General features: G+C 41.2%; 1 protein-coding gene across 1 annotated transcript in view; it reads left to right on the top strand.

Annotated features, from left to right (window-relative positions):
• Nucleotides 1-22,643, top strand: part of LOC112069338 (AP-2 complex subunit mu) — a 48,798-nt gene that overhangs the window by 12,500 nt on the left and 13,655 nt on the right. Inside the window, exons 2-4 of the mRNA XM_024136650.1 lie at nt 5,302-5,413; nt 15,966-16,122; nt 16,211-16,322. Of these exons, the coding sequence (XP_023992418.1) occupies nt 5,340-5,413; nt 15,966-16,122; nt 16,211-16,322 (343 nt within the window). The 5' untranslated portion in view covers nt 5,302-5,339. The remainder of the gene's footprint in view (nt 1-5,301; nt 5,414-15,965; nt 16,123-16,210; nt 16,323-22,643) is intronic.

Here is a 22,643-nt window from a genome sequence, read left to right as displayed (position 1 = left end):
GGACTCCCATTCACGGCCGGATGTGATACAGCCTGGATTCGAACCAGGGACTGTAGTTACGCCTCTTGCACTGAGATGCAGTGCCTTAGACCGCTGCGTCCAATTTGTTTGTGTTAACTATACTAGAATGTACTAGAATGCTTAAAAGGCAGCTAAAATGTTAAATATCGGTTATCGGTATCAGGGTTTTTTGTCAAGGAAAATATTGGATATCGGTATCGGCCATTTTTTTTAAATATCGGTGCATCACTACTAATGACCCTTATATTATTTTCAGCAATGACTGAAGATGTGTTCCATTCTTTCTAGCTTTATTTAAAGAGATAATCCACTAGGTTTGGGCGGTATCCAGAGATTTATGGTATTACCGGCATAGCAAACAAGTAGGTGCGAAAAACGCAAGAATTGCCCATTGGTCCTCTAGTACCAGAATGCTAACAAAATTAGCACAAGTAATAGCGAAATCACATAGATTCTGTTAGCTAAATGCTTATGAGCGAAAACAAAGTAATTGCAGACCGGCAAATCCAGCTCAAAGTTATACAAGCATAAAAGTAAAGATAAGTTAACAGAAAATGACTCAAATAAAAGTGAAAGTCACCCAATAAAGTACTAGTAAAAGTCTAAAAGTATTTGGTTTTAAATATATTTAAGTACCAAAAGTAAATGTAATTGATAAAATGTACTTAAGTATCAAAAGTAAAAGTGTAAATAATTTCAAATTCCTTAATGGTGCCAGATGGCACCATTTTCTTGTTAAAAAAAAAGTTTTCAAAAATAAAAAAAGTAAAGTACAGATACCAAAAAAAAAGACTTAAATAGTACTTTCAAGTATTTTACTTAAGTACTTTACACCACTGCTCAAGATCATTTCCACACTGCCACGTAGGGCTGCACAATATGGGCAAATAATCTAGGACTTATTTTTAACCATATGTTGCAATTGCGATTTGACTTGCGAATTAGTGCAAAACTGTTGGAATCATGGAAATAGAATGACTATTCTAATTCTATAGTTAGAATATAATAGTGGGCACTTTTAATACAGTGTTGTTTGAGATGACCACGAATTAAAATGCCAGTGAGGAGTTATTGTGACAGGGTAGGAACTAAAGTGTTGATAAGTGTTTCCTAGGTGACCCTATAAGCTTTGGCTACATTGCATGTTTACTCTTAGCTACTTCATGTAGCTAACATATTATTGCTTTGCATATTCCTCTTTGATTTAGAAGATACTGTTGCACAAACAACATACTGATTTAGGTCTATACCATCACTGGTATTATCAGGCTGTATTAGCTAGCTACGTTTGCTCTTACTCAGTACATTTATTAGCTAGCTATTAGCATTAGCGGCTAACAATTAGCATCTCACAAGATTTAGGGCAACTTGCTAAGAAAAGACAAACTAGCTGTTTTGCTGATGTAAGAAACACAAACTAATAGTGTCATTATAGAACGCAAGTGGATTTATATGAAGAAGCAAAGGGAAAACAGCATTGTTGTCATCAACATTGTTGCATGTGCTGCTTTGACCATGAAAACTCGTGGTTGAGGAACATCAAATGCGCTCCTTGAGTGACAGGGGGCGTGGCTAGGTCTGTGTGGAAAGTGGTGTAGAGAAAAGAGATGACTCAAGTAGTGAAGTAAACTATAAAAATTGACATTACACATTGCGTATCACATTTAACAAACCAAATATTAAAATACCGGTATAGAAGGTAAAGTAAAAACCAGTCCCTGCATCAATACCGGGATATCATAGAATACGGTATACCGCCCAGCCCATACAAGTGTAACCTCATCACCTCATGTGCGCCGGACAACAGCCCTCACCGCACAACAGAGGCTGCCAATAGATATAGAATGCCATGGACTCACCAGCTCTCGCTTTCTTCCATTGTGCTTTTTACAAACAAACATGTGACTGGCTCAGCTGTTCTGGGGAACTACAGTAAACTTCAGAATGTGACAGGTGAAATTAAAAGCAGATTGTGTTATCTCCTAACATATTTCACAAGTTGACTGAAGGTATTAACTTAAAAAAGTAGCTACAAATATTCACATTTATTGAACAAATTCAAAGAAATAGTGTTGACGGTATTGAAATACCATCCTCTGGCTTTTTCCAAATACCCTGGTATACGGTATACCACCCAAGCCTATAGTCCACCCTAGAAATGAAACGTGACATGCTATGTCATGATAAGGTTCTCGTCGTTGGAGATGGGGGATAACAAATTCACATTTCATAACGCTTTTAAAGTTATTCAGTGCAGTTTTTCCTTGAAGTATCATCACACAACGCGATTTTCTCTTCTCGGTTCGTCCTCCTGTGTATTGCTGTGGGAATAGGTTGTTTCCATAGCAACGCCCACTCACAAGGGACACACGAGACTACCACGTTGAACATGGTGAAATTGTACACCTACAGCTAACTAGCTACTTCACGCTGATACTGACGTTGGTATTGTGTGTAGCTCAGTTTGCTTGCTTTCTTGACCAGGGAGAGATTACATTTTATTTGTCACGTGCTTCTTAGACAACGGGGGTAGACTAACAGTGAAATGCTTACTTACTGGTCCATTTCTAACAATGTAGAGTTAAAGATACGATTACATTTTTTTAAAATAAAAAAATATAAATAGTGACGAGGAAATCATACACAGTAAATAAGAAATTCAAATAATGAGTAAAAATAACATGACTATATACAGGGACAACTAGTACCGACTCTATGTGCAAGATACGAGGTAATTGAAGTAACTATATATTGTCCACTTAGCTGCAACAGATTTACACGTTGCTCCCTATTTTAATATAACGACATAATTAAACATTTGTTTACAACAGTTTTCTCACATATTCGAGGTACTGAACACTGTACATTATAGGAATTTGTGGTGTTGGGTGGATTATTCCTTTTTTTGGGCGATTCTTTTTTTTTTTTTGTACTTTTTACCCCTTTTTTCTCCCCAATTTCGTGATATCCAATTGGTAGTTGTCCTATCGCTGCAACTCCCGTACGGACTCGGGAGAGGCGAAGGTCGAGAGCCAAGGACATCCCGGCTGGTCAAACCCTCCCCTAACCCGGACTATGCTGGGCCAATTCTGCGCCACTTCATGGGTCTCCCGGTCGCTGCCGGCCGTGACACAGCCCGGGATCAAACCCCGGTCTGTAGTGACGCCTCTAGCACTGCGATGCAGTGCTTTTAATCCCTTGTAAATTATGGGGAGTGGAAAGTGCCAAAATTGAAGTGAATCTTGAAGGTTAGTAAATATCCCACTGAGCTAAAGCCTGGGCATTAGCCCTGGGAGCTAACAGCATTCTTCAGATCTAAAGGCAAGGTTATTCCTACTCATTACACTAGTGTCAACAAATCACCTCTGCTACATTGAAAACTGTTGTTGGTGTTTCCTTATTTACAACTCTACAACTCAGCCTAAAGTGTCCCCACTTGCACTGAAAAATAGCCAGCTTTTCGGTGGTGCGACTGCGTTAGATGCTTCAAGAGGGCAGTCACGTGTGTTTTCGAGGCAGAGGTCCTGGGTTTGAGCCTCTGTATGAGCCGAATCAAGCTGAAGCGGTACTCTAAGGCAGCAGTGTGACATTCTTTACATAATGTCACACACACATACATATGTACCAGCTCTTTACACAAGCTTGACTGTGTCTGGCTGGCCACATGCCAACTGTTTCACTATTATTGTTGCCCTTCTATAGGGAGCAGAAGCGGACAGCCCACCCTGGTTGTCATCTTAAGGTCTTTGCAGACTGTACGTAGGATTCAGTCTTTTACAATTATCACGTCACACTGTGCGATGTTACCAAGTATGCATCTTTAGACATAGTTTTTACACAGAAACTTTGAACTCCAAATCAAATATGCTTCCCTTAAATAACACGATATAAAGTTTTGTTTAGAGTAATAAAAATCCCATCAGGCAGCCAAATTTCAGATGTGTCATGTAAACAAAATTTATTCGGGAAATCGTTCTTGCACAGCATGTAGGCTAAGCATTTAAACCAAACTATTATATTAATCTGACTATTCACAATAATTGTATTATTGTGTGCACACTCTGTGCCGGCCATTTTCCTATTTGTCATTCACCAGGATCGGCTTAACACAATAAAGGCAAAACAAATCTGACACTGGTAGAACTTTGTCATAGCCTACGACCGTACGTAGCGGTACTTAATCAGCAGACCTAGACCCGGTCACACTGAACAAGCCAAGACGTCCGACAATCGTTTACGTCCTAAGAATTTGCCTACCACATGGAAATTGTCTAGGACAGCCAAATCGTGGCATTAGACGGCTAAAATCGTACAGTCTGCAAAGGCCTTTAGCCAGCTCTCTGCTCTAAAGCCCGTAGACGTTTTGTCTGTTTATATAAGGATCTGTTGAAAGGTGTCTTGATTTTGCCGTTTTGTCAGTGCATTGACGATTAGCCTATCTGTCCGAGGCCTAGATGAGTCATCCAATCAAGCACAGCATTATTTTCTGCTTCCTATGCTTTGACCTTGAAGTGAGAGAGACCCAAGGCCAGATCTTGTGGAACACACAAACACTATTACGCTGACTTGCATATCTCAACCCTATCAGTCTGGCTTTTATGATGTTTGAATAGATATAAGCGTCAAATTAGTTCTCTGGACCCTTGCAAGCTTTTGGATGTGTCCTTCTGAATATGGCAACTGAAGGTCAAATTAAATGGCAGATGTTTTTAATTTGTTAACAAATTTGCCTAAACGACATCGCTCCTCTAAGTAGTGTTCATTAGGGCGCATAATGGAAAATGTTTTCAACTATTTGCACCAAAACACATGTATCAATCATTGGCTTTTTAGGTAGGACCCTCCCCGTTTGTCTGCTTTCTTCATTTTGGGACCTAATGAACACCACCCTGATTCCCCTCCTTGTTTTCTGTGTGTTAACTATAGTCATGTCTTTCCTGGAGCAGTAATCTGGTATAGGCCTATTTTGTTTGGTCTTCCTGAGGAGTGGGAAGGAAGAGGGTTAGTTCATCCAGGGCTTTTCCTGTTGTGTATCATGCACTTTCTTAAACTATTCCGCCTTTCCTGCCTAGTAGAACCTAGATGAATGTAGTGGCTCTCTGTGCCTCTTTAGGCAGATGTGTGATTTATTTCTGAATTCCTCCTGACCCAAGAAGATGTTTCTTAAAGAAGCCTTTTTCCCCCTCTGATTTTTTATATTGTTGTGCTGACTGCTGATCACTTCCCTTTCTCTCTCTCTCTCGCTCTCGCTCTCGCTCTCTCGCTCTCTCTCTCATGCAGTCATCCTCATGGCCTGTTATGACTGAGAGGCTGCCATCATGATTGGAGGATTGTTCATCTACAACCACAAGGGGGAGGTGCTGATCTCCCGCGTCTACCGCGATGACATAGGGTAAGTCCACAGAGTAGTGGAGCACGATATACTGAAACTTCAGTACTTTTTCAATATAAAAAAACGGTTCGGTACTAGCATTTTTGTTACGTTCGGTACGTCTTTCAAGTGTGTCTCAGATGATTGAGAGAATCAAGTCTATTTATAAAAACAATTAACACTTATTTTACCAGGTAAGTTGACTGAGAACACATTCTCATATACAGCAACAACCTGGGGAGAGGAGGGGGGATGAATGGGCCAATTGTAAACTGGGGATGATTAAGTGGCCATGATGCTATGAAGGCCAGATTGGGAATTCAACCCCGGTGTCCTGGCTAACACCCCTACTCTTACGATAAGTGCCATGGGATCTTTAGTTACCACAGAGAATCAGAACACCCGTTTAAAGTCCCATCCGAAAAGACGGCACCCTACACAGGGAAATGTCCCCAGTCACTGCCCTCGGGCATTACCAGTTCCAGCAGCATCTGGTCTCCCATCCCCTTTATAGCGTGAGGGCAAAGTGCCTGCTCCTCTTAATCATTCATTGCTAGGCTGTGTGGGCTGCATTGTTAGCTCCCCACTCATGCTGCACAAACACTTGAATAATAGAAGATGTAGAAAAGTTGAAACTGTTAATTACTGTTCGCAAAACAATGTCCATACAGGCTAGAACACTTTTACAATGCGAGACTATACTTGTGGCTTCCTGCTTTAATTGTAGGGTTACTTTCCTTGCTAGCTTACAGCTGAATTCACTAACCTAGTACATTGTTTGTGATAATGCAAAATATACTGATTTGCTAATTGTCACCAAAAACTTTATTAATAAACTTTTTCAAAAACTCATTCACTTCTTCGTCTCCCTCACCTCCCGTCTGGTTTCCACTAGATTCCATAGCCAGATTCTGCCTTGTGAATGACGTCATTACTTTCTTAGAGACAGCGCAAAAGTTTATAAAAGAAGAGCTTGCTGCTCCTATGCAAATGTTGATCAGTACAATAAAATAATGTTCTCGTAGCAGTTGCCAATAAAATAAGTACTAAATGGAAGGAAGGGATTGTTTGTCGTCCATAGTCCCATGAAATCGGCTCAAACAAGCTCAATAACTCAATGCATGCACACACTCCTATTGAATAATATGCATTTACCTGTATTATGAATAGACCTAGGCAACATCTTGATTTACCCAGTTTATCAGTAGATACATCAAATCAAATAAATGACCATTATATTATTTTGTAGTTAGATTGGTAAAAACAAAATCAAATTGATTGTATGATTGTATAATTGATTAATGTATGATAGTAATATAAACAAATAGTAAGAGAAGCTTAGGCCTAGCCCCAGAAAGATAGAGATAAGCCGGCAGCATGCTACGACACCGACAGGCATTTCTTTATCCTTGTCAGATAGGCTACTGCGTCTGCTTTACAGATATAGGCGTACAGACGGAGGCTAATTCGTTCATTTTCTATTCAAATATATATTTTTAAAGATAAGCATTATATTGTTAGATTCTAGGAGTACCTCTGGTAGGCCTGAAAGGGTCTTCCTCACCTCAAGTTCAACTGTCAGAGTCAGTTGGAGCGCCGGGGCGCACTGCCTTCATATCGTAGGTCCGGCAGTAGGGCTATAGCCTAATTATAGCCACACCACACAAATCCGTCACAAAAGTTTCAAACTTTATTAGGGTAATATCAAAAGTAAGTCAAGTCCATTGTTTATAGGGACAATACAAGCAGACTATTATATTGCAGCAAACACAACATTACATATGGAACTTAATTTGGCAACAAAAAAAATGTCTCAACAGAATGGTTTAAAACAGGTTATACACTGAGTACAAAACATTAGGAACACCTTCCTAATATTGCGTTCCACCCGCTTTTGCCCTCAGGACAGCTTCAGGGCATGGACCCTACAAGGTGTTGAAATCATTCCACAGGGATGCTGGCCCATGTTGACTCCAATGCTTTCCACAGTTGTGTCAAGTTGGCTGGATGTCCTTTGAGTGGTGGACCATTCTTGATACACACGGGAAACTGTTGAGCGTAGAAAAACCTAGCAGCGTTGCAGTTCTTGACACACTCAAACCGGTGCGCCTGGCACCTACAGTGGTTCCTCCTTTAAAGGTTGCGAGCTTACACCGCGGGACTTAGAGGTATCCATCGTCACGGCTTCATTGCTCCAGACCACCGCAAGTGGGAGTTAGAGCACTCATTATGCATTTGGGTCACAAGGTTTTCATATGACCAATCATATCGAGTGGTTCCAATGACGAATTTGACGTTATGCCACCCGTCGCTGGTGACTTTCTTCAGCAAAGATGGCTGACAAAACATTACGGTGGAAGCAAATGTAAGTAATTATAACGTCATAACAAGTCAAGCAAAAATATGATTATGTTACTTAATGTAGAGACAAACGTTTGTGCATATTTTTTTGTCATAAAGTTAATTTACAAAAATCGCTATTTAGCAAGTTAGCTGACTAGCTAACATTAGCCAGCTGATGATGCAGCTAAAGTAACATACAGTTGAAGTCAGAAGTTTACATACACCTTAGCCAAATACATTTAAACTCAGTTTTTCACAGTTCCTGACGTTTAATCCTAGTAACTATTCCCTGTCTTAGGTCAGTTAGGATCGCCACTTTATTTTAAGAATGTAAAATGTCAGAATAATAGTAGAGAGAATGATTTGTTTCAGACTTTATTTATTTCATCGCATTCCCAGTGGGTCAGAAGTTTACATACACTCAATTAGTATTTGGTAGCATTGCCTTTAAATTGTTTAACTTGGGTCAAATGTTTCAGGTAGCCTTCCACAAGCTTCCCACAATAAGTTGGGTGAATTTTGGCCCTTTCCTCTTGACAGAGCTGGTGTAACTGAGTCAGGTTTGTAGGCCTCCTTGCTCGCTCACACTTTTTCAGTTCTGCCCAAACATTGTCTATAGGATTGAGGTCAGGGCTTTGTGATGGCCCCTCCAGTACCTTGACTTTGTTGTCCTTAAGCCATTTTGCCACAACTTTGGAAGTATGCTTGGGGTTATTGTCCATTTGGAAGACCCATTTACGACCAAGCTTTAACTTCCTGACTGATGTCTTGAGATGTTGCTTCAATATATCCACATCATTTTTCTTTCTCATGATGCCATCTATTTTGTGAAGTGCACCAGTCCCTCCTGCAGCAAAGCATCCCCACAACATGATGCTGCCATTGTTGGGGTGGTGTTCTTCGGCTTGCAAGCATCCCCCTTTTTCATCCAAACATAACGATGGTCACTATGGCCAAACAGTTCTATTTTGGTTTCTCAAAAAAGTACGATCTTTGTCCCCATGTGCAGTTGCAAACTGTAGTCTGGATTTTTTAATGGTGGTTTTGTAGCAGCGGCTTCTTCCTTGCTGAGCGGCCTTTCAGGTTATGTCGATATCGGACTCGTTTTACTGTGGATATAGATACTTTTGTACCTGTTTCCTCCAGCATCTTCACAAGGTCCTTTGCTGTTGTTCCAGGTTTGATTTTCACTTTTCACACCAAAGTACATTCATCTCTAGGAGACAGAACGCGTCTCCTTCCTGAGCGGTATGGCGACTGCGTGGTCCCATGGAGTTTATACTTGCGTACTATTGTTTTATAGATGAACGTGGTACCTTCAGGCGTTTGGAAATTGCTCCCAAGGATGAACCAGACTTGTGGAGGTCTACAATTTTTTTCTGAGGTCTTGGCTGATTTCTTTTGATTTTCCCATGATTTCAAGCAGAGGCACTGAGTTTGAAGGTAGGCCTTGAAATACATCCACAGGTACACCTCCAATTGACTCAAATTATGTCAATTAGCCTATCAGAAGCTTCTAAAGCTATGACATAATTTTCTGGAATTGTCCAAGCTGTTTAAAGGCACAGTCAACTTCGTGTATGTAAATTTCTGACGCACTGGAATTGTGATCCAGTGAAATATAAGTGAAATTATCTGTCTTTAAACAATTGTTGGAAAAATTACTTGTGTCATGCACAACGTAGATGTCTTAACCGACTTGCCAAACCTATAGTTTGCTAACAAGAAGTTTGTGGAGTAGTTGAAAAACAAGTTTTAATGACTCCAACCTAAGTGTATGTAAACTTCCGACTTCAACTGTAGCTAGCTAACTATTTACTTGCTTATTGTGTAGTGAAGGATAAAAATAACTGTATGCCTATGGATATGTAGCTAGCTACAGTATGTAGCCGATCTGTGTATGGACCCTAAAACGTTAGGTTCTGAATTAATATTCATACCAATCTATGAACCTCAGCTATCATAGTTGTATCAACTTCAAGTCTGAATGGCATTAATGAAGCCTATGGATAGAGTAGAATATAATAACTTTATTGTGCCAAGGATGCAAGTCCTATATACACATGTACTGTAGTTATTACCACACATGAGATTCCCACATTGTAGCCTGTACATTGAATATATTCACTAATCATGTACTCTTCCTTGGCAAATAAAGGTGCGGTTCAGGTATGAATCTCTGTGGAATTTTTTTTTTCAGTCGTATCCAATACCAGGTGTATATTGATTTGACTTTCTACTTCAAAGAAAACAGTATAGATACTGGAAAATCACCAGAAGACTGGAGATTCTCCAACACAATCTAAAGCAGCAGATGTCATTTTCAGGATACATCAATAAGCACAGAGCTTGTCATTGTGGTTGTTCATTAGGTGATGGGAAATATGCAATATACATACAAAATAATATACTTACCTTCCTTGAAAATCCAAAGATGACAATGTTGTATCTTGAAAGAAAATTGGAATTAGAAGTGAAATGTTTAACCTATTAACCTGTTTCATTATTTATGTATTACCAGTTGATGAAGAACAACTCTAATTTCATAAATCATTAAACATTTGTCTACAAATAAATAAGAATAAAAAAGTTCAAATAACTTATTAGATTTGATGGAGACATTATATCGTAGTACCTTTATCAATTTATGATTTGTATCAATGTGGATGAGAGACAGGTGCAGGAACAGAGTATTTTTGCTGAGCAATGCAACGAAGCTGGATCATTCTGGCAATGATACCTGCACCATCTACACGCTGCAAAGACTCCCTAACTCTTCGCCATTGTGCACGATGGCCCATTGCTTGGAGACTTCCTTTGACCATTCTAAAGCCCGCATGGGGCAGCCTTGCCTTAATGGCCCTGACTTTTTGGTCTAACTCTTCATCTGACATATCAGAATAGCATTCCCTGACAGACATATTGTGTTCTTTCATCCTTATGTTAAAAAAAGCTAACCGTTACACTATCATGAAATATGATTATATATCAACTATAAAACAAATAGGACATGGCCTTCTTATGAGTTGCCATGAAAGGAAGTTAGATGAATTCAACCGAAAATGTTGAGAACAGGTTCGTAGCTAAATGTTTTTGGTTAGCTTGAGAATAATAATTGCATGATTTATCATTCTACGGTATGTATGTATCTATTTAAAATAGTAGAATGTTATGAACCGACACTGAATCGTAGGGACTAACTACTAGCTATGTAGAAGTTGGACGGAAGAACGCCCAGTCCTGCTTATCTGACATGCCATCATCACACAGTCCTTTGTAGGTGTCCGCTATGACTTCCTTTGTGTCGGAAAGAAAGGCTGAACAGTATTGGTTGTAGCCAAACTGACACTCAGTCAAAACCTCCACCATACACCAGTGGGTAATTGCCAAAATGGAGGGTGGTTGATAGCGAAATTTTGTTTTCAATAAAAAAAAATCTCAAGATATTTTTGGGGAATAAAATGCATAAAGTGTTGCGCTTTATTACAAAATATTTGATTGCAATTTTTTTCACTTTGAAGACTCATTTTTGCTTTCAGAACAGTTCTTTTTGATTGAAAAGTTAAAAAAAAGTTGCTTTCAGAACAATTATTTTTGATTGAAAAGTTTTGCTCTCGACAAAAGACACAAGTGTACCTCCATAGAAAATAACAATTTGCCTGTGAATAACCAGACCTTCATACAAACTTGCTATGCAGAATTCTTGACGCACAACCGAAGGTGCTGCCAGATCCTGCCAGCATGCCCACAAGCGAGCCACTCAGGTGGAGAATGACACGCGGAAGAGGGCGAGGAACGAGATGGGAGTAACATCAGTTTGTTGCAAGTTGGGGAGGGGGGCTAATAGCTGAACAATAGACTATTCAACCTTTACTAAAGAATAGTCTAATAGCCGAGCTAGGTGTGAAAACCCCCCCTCCTATCACAGACCAGATTTGCCCTAACGACCAAGAGGAGTTTGAGCACTGATTATTCTTTTGGGTCCCAATGCACTACTGTGTCTCTAACTGACAATGAATGGGCAATATAAACCAAATAATAAACTGATAATTGTGCACGAGTTCAAATAAAACAAGCATGGAGCAGGTTTCCCGATGTCCTGCGCGCTATCGACTGTGCACCAAAAGCATGCTCAAGCCGCAGAGTCGATAGAGCGCATCCTCACAGTAGCTTGCTACTCAATGGAATAAAGTAATCACTTTTCAATTAAGTTACCTTACACGTTATGTTGGCTGACAATTTGTTAGCTACGCTGTCCTTACGAACCACATAGCATATCATTACAGCAGTATGTACCTGTATGTTAGCTATCTACCTAACGTTAGTAGTTATACATCAAACTTGACAGTATATTAACTATAGGCTATCTAAATACCCAACATTTATTGACTTGATTATTCCCGTCATTGTTAGCTTAGCTAAAGGGTATAGTCGTTGTGTGTTCGCAATGGACTTTCGGGTGCTTTCGCTCTGGCTATCTAATCCAATTTCAGAGCACCCTCGTCTGGGTGTACCAGAGCGCAGAATAATTCATTTACGAGCGCTCGACACCCGTTGAATATGGCCGGTGTCAGTAAACGTCGGCAAAAAATCAGAATTCAATTGTTTCCAGCAGCACAGTTAATCACCAACGCTCTGGTTAACACAAAAACTGCCTAACCAGCTCTGCTAGGGCGAGTAAAATGGTCAGAGTGGTCTCATTTGTGTCTGGAACTAGCTAGCAAGCCAGCCAACGTCATCTTGGGTGCTTGACTGCCGTTGGTAAGGCCAGAACGCTCAAATCAACCCTACTCCTCGGCCCGAATGTCCAGTGTGCGCTCCGAGAGCGAAACGGTCTGAATTTACAAACGGACAATCTGACAGCGCTCTGAATTTATGAGCGCAGGCACTCCAGATTGAATTTAACTAGGCAAGTCAGTTAAGAACAAATTTCTATTTACAAGGACAGCCTACTCCTTCCTCCCCGTCGGGGAATTGAACCCCGGTCTCCCGCGTGCCCTGACCGCACGACACAGGGATTCTTTAGCTAAATATCCCAGTACTGTACTGCCGACCGTCACGTTGTACATATTTTCCATTCCATCCTAACGGAAACCCAGAGGGTTTTTTGTTTTTTCTTGGAATAAAAACACCATAATATTAATTGAATTAATTAAGCAAGTACCAGTCAAAAGTTTGGACACACCTACTCATTCCAGGATTTTTCTTTATTTTTACTATTTTCTACATTGTAGAATAATAGTGAAGACATCACAGCTATGAAATAACATATGGAATCAGTTAAGAACAAATTCTTAATTACCAGGACAGCCTACTCCTTCCTCCCCGTCAGGGAATTGAACCCCGGTCTCCCACGTGCCCGAATTCTTTAATACAGACATGGCCTGCTCTCCCTTATGTAAGGAATTAGTAACTTGCCCATGTTTACTGCAGTATGTATTGTAGGCTATGTTTACTTGTCAGACTGCACAGTAGCCTAATAAACAAATGCAGGTGGCTTATATCTTCTAAATGCTTTATTATCCAAATGTAAAAGCATATACTGTACAGTACTGTATTTCTTTATCAGCATCTTTATGCTTTCGTTAATAAAATAATTATAAAAATACTCATTCAAATGCAGATGTTGATTTAGTTATGTATCCATAACTAGTTATTGTGGGAATAAATATAACTGATTTACAGAAATATTGGAGCAAAGTTGTCTAATGAAGGCAAACAATTTAGAATCCTCCAATCCGCTTATGCTGGAGCCCACTCCCGACCGTCACCTTGCACCGTATCATTTTTCCCCCATTCCATCCTAATGGAAACCCTAAGGGTTTTGTTTTTCGTTTTTCTCGGAATAGAAACACCATAGTATTAATCACATTTTTTATGCCAAATTTCTTAAAATCAATCCCATATACTATGTTATTACAAGAAAGGTTTTCAATTCTCTGGTAATGCCAATATGGAAGACTATCAAATGCTTCTCAAATATGCCCTCTGGTGGTCAAACTAGCAATAACTTGCAGTAACAGAAGAAATGGCTGAGAATGAAATAACGTGCCACAGAATGCTGCAGCAGCCTGCAAGGTGTGCTGCAGTATGACACAACTTTTAAAGGAGCAACCACTGTACTACCATACTCCGTTCAAAGGCACTTCAATATTTACTTGCCCATTCACCCTCTGAATGGCACACACACAATCCATGTCTCAAGGCTTAAAAATCCTTGAACAAGTCTCCTCCCCTTCATCTACACCAGTGGTCACCAACCTTTTTTGAGTCGATCACTTTTTGAGTCCTCCGTTGACACTGACCAAAAGGGGACACTGTCTTCTAGCTGATGGCAACTCGAGTCTCACCGCATTATTTCTGCGTCATGCACAAATTCATGTTGTTACTACTATGACCAGAGAAAGTGAAATATTCCTTAATATAAAAAAGACACAAGCTGCTAATAATGATGCAAGCCTATCAATACACTTTCCTACTCATTCATTGTAAATTGGGGACACGTCGCCTACCCGGCGCGCAGGACAGCTGAATCAGGTGCACCAACCGCATGAGACTAATTTAAAATTGTAACGCGAGGTTTATCGTTGGTTTTTTTAACAGAAATGTTTGGCCATCGACTAGGAATGCTTTGGAGATCGACCGGTTGGTGACCACTGATCTACACTGATTGAAGTGGATTTAACAGGTGACATCAATACAGCTTTCACCCGGATTCACTTTTTCATTCTCAAGGGAAGAGCAGGTGTTCCTAATGTTTTGTACACTCAGTGTAGTGCAGCGATTACCAACAAATGCTAGTGCCAACCGTACTCAACAATTGACAGCAATCGGTTAATGTTATTTATTTTACAACAGGCTTACATATAACTTAATAAGGAGCAAACAATTAAAAAGACAGATCTCACTTAATTTAGCCAACAAAAATGTCTCAACAGAATGAAACACAACAAGTACATATTTAAAGAACTGGTTTAGATTAATAAATAGGCCTACAATAATAATGATAAAATAAATATATAATATATAATTATGAATATGAAAATAAATACACTACATTCCCCTTAGGCTATAGGCATACTCTTTTTTCCCCCCCTCTGTCTTTTGTTTTACCTCAATGAAAAAGGCCAAGGCTTCACACTCTCTCTCTCTCTCGCAGCAGGCGCATGCATGTAAGGCAGCGCATAAGAAGTGAGAGAATGGTGCTTAAGCATGAAATCGGGATGCTTGCTACAATTTTATTTCATAGCTTTTCTTTGTTTTGCCGGTGTTCGGTTCTAAATATCAGAGTAAGAACTCAACGGACATTATGAAAGCTTTAACCAAGTTTATTCATCCCAAAGGACCGAACAGCTGAACAGACAAAGACATATTCACACAAGCACTGATATTTAACACGTTCTCCTATGCTGAGTCTCCTCCTGCACATCTGAACAGCCAATGCATCTCTGTTGCTAGACAGAACCATAGTGATATCTGTTCTTCCTCACTTCATCTGACCTCTGCCCAAACGGCTCACTCCTCCCCAACTCATGGCTGTCATGGTGACTGGTACCAGACCTTCTCTTCTCCTCCCAGAGGATCTCTCCCATATGATCCCTGATGGCTAGCAATAACATATCCTGAAATCATGAAAACGTTATACATGACCCTTTCTCCCTCAGTGACATGAATAAGTATATTTTATATTCTCAGAACCCAACACCGGCTAATGGAAACACTGGTGTGCTTGCACCCGCCCTTCGTGTATCTCTCCCGAACCCTCTGCCCATTTTCATTATCCATTTCCTTTCCCTCTTCTGCTCCTCCTCATCTTTTCTGTATCTGTCCACCCTTTTTTGCTGGTGCCATTTCTCTCCATGTCCATCGTCTTGTCCATTGGCTACCGTTGGAATAGGTAAGATGATGCTTGGCAACTGATCATCTCCTGACTGCAAGTGTCTTGCCGGGCCTGCCAGCTGCAGTGACAACCCTCTATTAAAGCCTGGTTTCTCTTTCTCCAGATGTAGGCTACATTCCCCTTTACCGGTTCTTTTCTCCCGTGCATCTCATGGTCCTTTTTCACTCTCCCCCTCTTTGACAGTTCAATCATCTCATATCTTTACTTGCCTAATACAGTTAAATGTGTCTAACACTCTGTTCCTCTTCTGTGTGTGCATGCTGCTCACGATCTAGCTTTTGAACGTCCCTAACGACCCCCTCCTATCCTTTTTTGTATTCGTGTATCCAGGCGCAACGCGGTGGATGCGTTCCGCGTGAACGTGATCCACGCGCGGCAGCAGGTGCGCTCGCCGGTCACCAACATCGCCCGCACCAGCTTCTTCCACGTCAAGCGCTCCAACATCTGGCTGGCGGCGGTCACCAAGCAGAATGTCAACGCCGCCATGGTGTCGAGTCTTACAACGGATATTTATTGGTGTTGTATGTATTGGCTGGCGCAATAGAATGTTTCGTCCTTGGGGATTGATAAAGAAGCGGTCTGATTTATCTCATCTTAAGATGTGCGACGTCATGACGGCCTACTTCGGCAAGATCAGCGAGGAGAACATCAAGAACAACTTTGTGTTAATCTACGAGCTGCTGGACGGTAACGGAAGCCTTTTCTTTTGCCACTCTTTTAGGATATCGTCTGGAAAGAGTCATCTTGAAAGAGCAGAGCTGATGTGTCAGTCATCTAATGTTGCTACTGTGTTGTGTGTGTGTGTGTGTGTGTGTGTGTGTGTGTGTGTGTGGTGTGTGTGTGTGTGTGTGTGGGGTGTTAGGATGGGCATTTGAATTGATTGCAGTATTCAAATAATATATTTAAAAAAAAAGTGGATATCCTGATAATTGAAATGCATGTTTTAAATATGATATATATATTTCTTACTTCAATGGGGGCGCTACTCAGGAAGAGAGCCGGTGCACTCTGCTCCCGGGGAGGGGCGGGAGAGGGCGCGCGGGTCCCTACCAGACCAAAAACCAATGTCCCGTGGATGTGGAAATTGAGGCCGGTCCGGAAACTGCACAAAAAAGGGCGCGGTCGTGCTTACTGTGGTGTAGTCTACAGTGTTGCCTGAAATTGAATTTTGTTGATGCCCCCATTTATGTGGTAAGCCTACCGTTTGTAAAACACCAAAAACAACGTCCAAACAGGAACAAAAAAAGAAGTCTGTCCTGCTTCCTAGGTTGTATTGAAGTCTGTTCCTGCTTCCTGCTTACTAGGTTGTATTTTTTATTTTTTACTTCACCTTTATTTAACCAGGTAGGCTAGTTGAGAACAAGTTCTCATTTGCAACTGGCGACCTGGCCAAGATAAAGCAAAGCAGTTCGACACATACAACAACACAGAGTTACACATGGAGTAAAACAAACATACAGTCAATAATACAGTAGAAAAATAAGTCTATATACAATGTGAGCAAATGAGGTGAGATAAGGGAGGTAAAGGCAAAAAAGGCCATGGTGGCGAAGTAAATACAATATAGCAAGTAAAACACTGGAATGGTAGATTTGCAGTGGAAGAATGTGCAAAGTAGAAATATAAATAATGGAGTGCAAAGAAGCAAAATCAATAAATACAGTAGTGGAAGAGGTAGTTGTTTGGGCTAAATTATAGATGGGCTATGTACAGGTGCAGTAATCTGTGAGCTGCTCTGACAGCTGGTGCTTAAAGCTCGTGAGGGAGATAAGTGTTTCCAGCTTCAGAGATTTTTGCAGTTCGTTCCAGTCATTGGCAGCAGAGAACTGGAAGGAAAGACGACCAAAGGAGGAATTGGCTTTTTTGGGTGACCAGTGAGATATACCTGCTGGAGCGTGTGCTAAGAGTGGGTGCTGCTATGGTGACCAGTGAGCTGAGATGAGGCGGGGCTTTACCTAGCAGAGACTTATAGATAACCTGTAGCCAGTGGGTTTGGGGACGAGTATGAAGCGAGGGCCAACCAACGAGAGCGTACAGGGCGCAATGATGGGTAGTGTATGGGGCTATGGTGACAAAACGGATGGCACTGCATCCAGTTTGTTGAGTAGAGTGTTGGAGGCTATTTTATAGATGACATCACCGAAGTCGAGGATCAGTAGGATGGTCAGTTTTACGAAGGTATGTTTGGCAGCATGAGTGAAGGATGCTTTGTTGCGAAATAGGAAGCCAATTCTAGATTTAACTTTGGATTGGAGATGTTTGATGTGAGTCTGGAAGGAGAGTTTACAGTCTAACCAGACACCTAGGTATTTATAGTTGTCCACATATTCTAGGTCGGAACCGTCCAGAGTAGTGATGTTGGACGGGCGGGTAGGTGCAGGCAGTGATCGGTTGAATAGCATGCATTTAGTTTTACTTGCGTTTAAGAGCAGTTGGAGGCCACGGAAGGAGAGTTGTATGGCATTGAAGCTCATCTGGAGGTTAGTTAACACTGTGTCCAAAGAGGGGCCAGAAGTATACAGAATGGTGTCGTCTGCGTAGAGGTGTATCAGATAATCACCAGCAGCAAGAGCAACATCATTGATGTATACAGAGAAGCGAGTCGGCCCGAGGATTGAACCCTGTGGCACCCCCATAGAGACTGCCAGAGGTCCGCACAACAGGCCCTCCGATTTGACACACTGAACTCTATCAGAGAAGTAGTTGGTAAACCAGGCGAGGCAATCATTTGAGAAACCAAGTCTGTCGGTCTGCCAATAAGAATGTGGTGTTGACAGAGTCGAAAGCCTTGGCCATGTCAATGAATACGGCTGCGCAGTAATGTCTCTTATCGATGGCGGTTATGGTGTCGTTTAGGACCTTGAGCGTGGCTGAGGTGCACCCATGACCAGCTCTGAAACCAGATTGCATAGCGGAGAAGGTCGGTGGGATTCGAAATGGTTGGTAATCTGTTTGTTAACTTGGCTTTCGAAGACCTTAGAACGACAGGGTAGGATAGATATAGGTCTGTACAGTTTGGGTCTAGAGTGTCACCCCTTTGAAGAGGGGGATGACCGCGGCAGCTTTCCAATCTTTGGGAATCTCAGGCGATACGAAGAGAGGTTGAACAGGCTAGTAATAGGGGTGCAACAATTTCGGCAGATAATTTTAATGAGAGGGTCCAGATTGTCTAGCCGGCTGATTTGTAGGGGTCCAGATTTTGCAGCTCTTTCAGAACATCAGCTATCTGGATTTGGGTGAAGGAGAAATGGTGGGGGCTTTGGCGGTTGCTGTGGAGGGTGCCGGGCAGTTGACCGGGGTAGGGGTAGCCAGGTGGAAAGCATGGCCAGCGTAGGAGAAATGCTTATTGAAATTCTCAATTATAGTGGATTTGTCGGTGGTGACAGTGTTTACTGGCCTCAGAGCAGTGGGCAGCTGGGAGGAGGTGCTCTTATTCACCATGGACTTTACAGTGTCCCAGAACCTTTTTGAGTTTGTACTACAGGATGCAAATTTCTGTTTGAAAAAGCTAGCCTTGGCTTTCCTAACTGCCTGTGTATATTTGTTCCTAACTTCCCTGAAAAGTTGCATATCACGGGGGCTATTCGATGCTAATGCAGAATGCCACGGGATGTTTTTGCGCTGGTCAAGGGCAGACAGGTCTGGAGTGAACCAAGGACTATATCTATTCCTAGTTCTATTTTTTTGAATGGGTTATGCTTATTTAAGATGGTGAGGAAGGCACTTTTAAAGAATAACCAGGCATCCTCTTCTGACGGGATGAGGTCAATGTCATTCCAGGATACCCCTTTCCAGGTCGATTAGAAAGGCCTGCTTGCAGAAGTGTTTTAGGGAGCGTTTGACAGTGATGATGGGTGGTCGTTTGATCGCAGACCCATTACGGATGCAGGCAATGAGGCAGTGATCGCTGAGATCTTGATTGAAAACAGCAGAGGTGTATTTGGAGGGCGAGTTAGTTAGGATGACATCTATGAGGGTGCCCGTGTTTACAGATTTGGAGTTGTACCTGGTAGGTTCATTGATAATTTGTGTGAGATTGAGGGCATCAAGCTTAGATTGTAGGATGGCCGGGGTGTTAAGCATGTCCCAGTTTAGGTCACCTAGTAGCACGAGCTCAGAAGATAGATGGGGGGCAATCAATTCACATATGGTATCGAGGGCACAGCTGGGGGCAGAGGGAGGTCTATAGCAAGCGGCAACAGTGAGAGACTTGTTTCTGGAAAGGTGAATTTTTAGAAGTCGAAGCTCGAATTGTTTGGGCACAGACTTGGAAACTAATACAGAACTCTGCAGGCTATCTTTGCAGTAGATTGCAACACCGCCCCCTTTGGCAGTTCTATCTTGGCGGAAAATGTTATAGTTGACAATGGAGATTTCAGGGTTTTTGGTGGTTTTCCTAAGCCAGGATTCAGACACGGCTAAGACATCCGGGTTGGCAGAGTGTGCTAAAGTAGTGAGTAAAATTAACTTAGGGAGTAGGCTTCTAATGTTAACATGCATGAAACCAAGGCTTTTACGGTTACAGAAGTCAACGAATGAGAGCACCTGGGGAGTGGGGCTGGGCACCGCAGGACCTTGTCGGACCATGTCGGCCCACTATGGAATTTTATGAATGCCCATCCACGTGGTAGGCCCACCATTTGTAAAACAGGCCATTGTGTTTGCTTTATTTGTCCTGATTCCTGTGACTAATCAGCTACCCAACTTTATCAGGAGTTATCGTGAGCCTATTTGCAATATGTTTACACGGCGGAAAATGCAGAATTTATTTTCCTTTTCGCTATGATTAGCTTGTTACAAAAAAATCCTGATTGATACCACTGGTCATGACAATGGGGTGAAACTCCTGGACAACAGTTGTGATTGTCCATTCCATAATGTCTATTTTACTCTGACCTGTCTTGTCTTTAGGATATGTTGCTTTGTTAACAGCAATTTTTTTTTTTGATTGTGCACCATTTAGGTGAGGCTATTTGATCTGGAGAAACCTGCGTGATGTAAAAAGTGTCCGTCTCATTACATTGTCATACATTTTATCTCCAGCCTATAGGCTTCAGAAAAGGCCACATACTCTTTCTACCATATCCTATATCTGCTACATGATTTATGTTAGAATGTTTTGGGACTGAACGTTGGTGGAGCGCTGCGGAGATGCATCTCTCCAACAGCCCCCTCAAGAGGTGTGCTGGGAATAAGACAAGCTAAATGATTTTGCGCCCCTGCCTTTGACAAAGTGGTTTACTGCTTATGAAAGGCCGGCATCAGCGCTCACCTAAAAAAAACATATTCCACTGGTTGAGAGAAATTGTCAATGTTTTTTGGCAGAATTATGTGAGGTTTTATGTGTTGTAGGTGCGTCTTGGCCAGTTCAGTTCAGCTTAGAAAATGCTGCCCTCGTCAATCTGCCTAATGAGCGGGCAGGCTGTAACTATAGCGTAACATAATCACATCTATAAATTGTTTATAACAAACCCTGAACAACATTAAATTAAGTATAAGTGTACCAGAGAGTCTTTAGTAACGTTTTTTTGTTAAGCATTTATTACAGCAGACTAAAAATAGTTGCATTCATTAATGAATACAATTTCTGAAATGGAACGGTTTATTTAGCTAAATATTCAAGGCTCGCATTGTTTGATTTAAAAACTAAAATGCTTGATTGCATTTCAAATCATGAATGACTCGTATGCTGTGTGATGACATTAACAAATAAATGATTGATGGATACAGTATTGAAATGTCTAAGTAAGTTACGGTATTAACACATAACAGGATGTGTGGTTAGAATTACAGCTCCATGGTGGTTATACAAGGCCTACTAATGATAATGACATTACCTACAGCTCCATGGTGGTTATACAAGGCTGCTATACTAAGGTCTACTAATGATAGTGACATTACCTACAGCTCAATGGTGGTTATACATGGGTGCTATACTAAGCCAACTAATGATAAGATGATTACCATTCATAATAATTGTACTAATATGGAGGTCAACAAAAAGGAATGTTGTGGTTATCATTATAAATATTATTTCCCTGACAATTTGGAGCAATGTAAGCAACACTTAATAAATAATACCAGAGCGGATGTTCTATCGAAAAATAGAGTCAAACGTTTATTGCAGCATAACAAAGATTAAAAACAGTCGAATTTGTGCAATTGTGTACTTGACGTTGTTGCGTTAGGCTTGGTTGCTCTCGGAATCCGTAGGCTATTCAACAAACACTCAAACAGGCAACAGAAGCAGGATCTGCCTTATTTCTGTAGATTTATATTGCTGATTTATAACACCACACACATTTAACAGTTAGGCTATTGATTGTTGATCTAATTAAGTTGGGGTTTCTTCTCCTCACTTCTCTTAGACAAGGAAAAGGCTGTTTTCTCATCTCCACATTCTGTTGCTGCCTCTACCGCGTTGTTCTCAACACCAATATGCTGGTTAACTTTGCTATTATGCACATAGCAACATGGTCTAGAAAAATGCTGCAATTCAACAGCGCAGTGATGTGTTTCAGGCCTGGACAGCGACCACTATCCAATGATGGAGAAAGCGCGTTTGTTATCTAATTGTTATTAGTGTCGCACCCTTGTTCTTATGTAATATAACCATATACAATTTCAGTAGCACGTCTTAGACTGGTGGACTGTGTCACCCCCATGTTCTCCACAATGGGTCAGTCCACTCAGCGCGAATCAGACTGGTGTCTTGTACACCATTCTATATCTTTTTGCCACTGCTCGACTAAAGAAATCTCGCTCGACCAACAATCGACTAGTCGATCGAGCAAACAATCGACTAGTCGGCTAAATGGGGTCAGCCCTAGTAGCAATATCACATAGATCATTTCATTTTGGACAGTATTTTCATTGTAAAAATAGGATTTTTTCCCAAAAAGTATACTTTCGAATACTAAAATCGATTAAGATATTAGAATAGTTTAATAACTGTGCCCATCCCTAGTGTGTGTGCTCTCAATTGCAGCGTGTTATTTCCCCAATCGT

The sequence above is a fragment of the Salvelinus sp. IW2-2015 genome, unplaced genomic scaffold (genome assembly GCF_002910315.2).
Source record: "Salvelinus sp. IW2-2015 unplaced genomic scaffold, ASM291031v2 Un_scaffold990, whole genome shotgun sequence".
NCBI lineage: Eukaryota > Metazoa > Chordata > Actinopteri > Salmoniformes > Salmonidae > Salvelinus > Salvelinus sp. IW2-2015.
The sequence above is the reverse complement of the archived record's forward strand: the minus strand, read 5'-3'. Positions and strand labels throughout refer to the sequence as shown.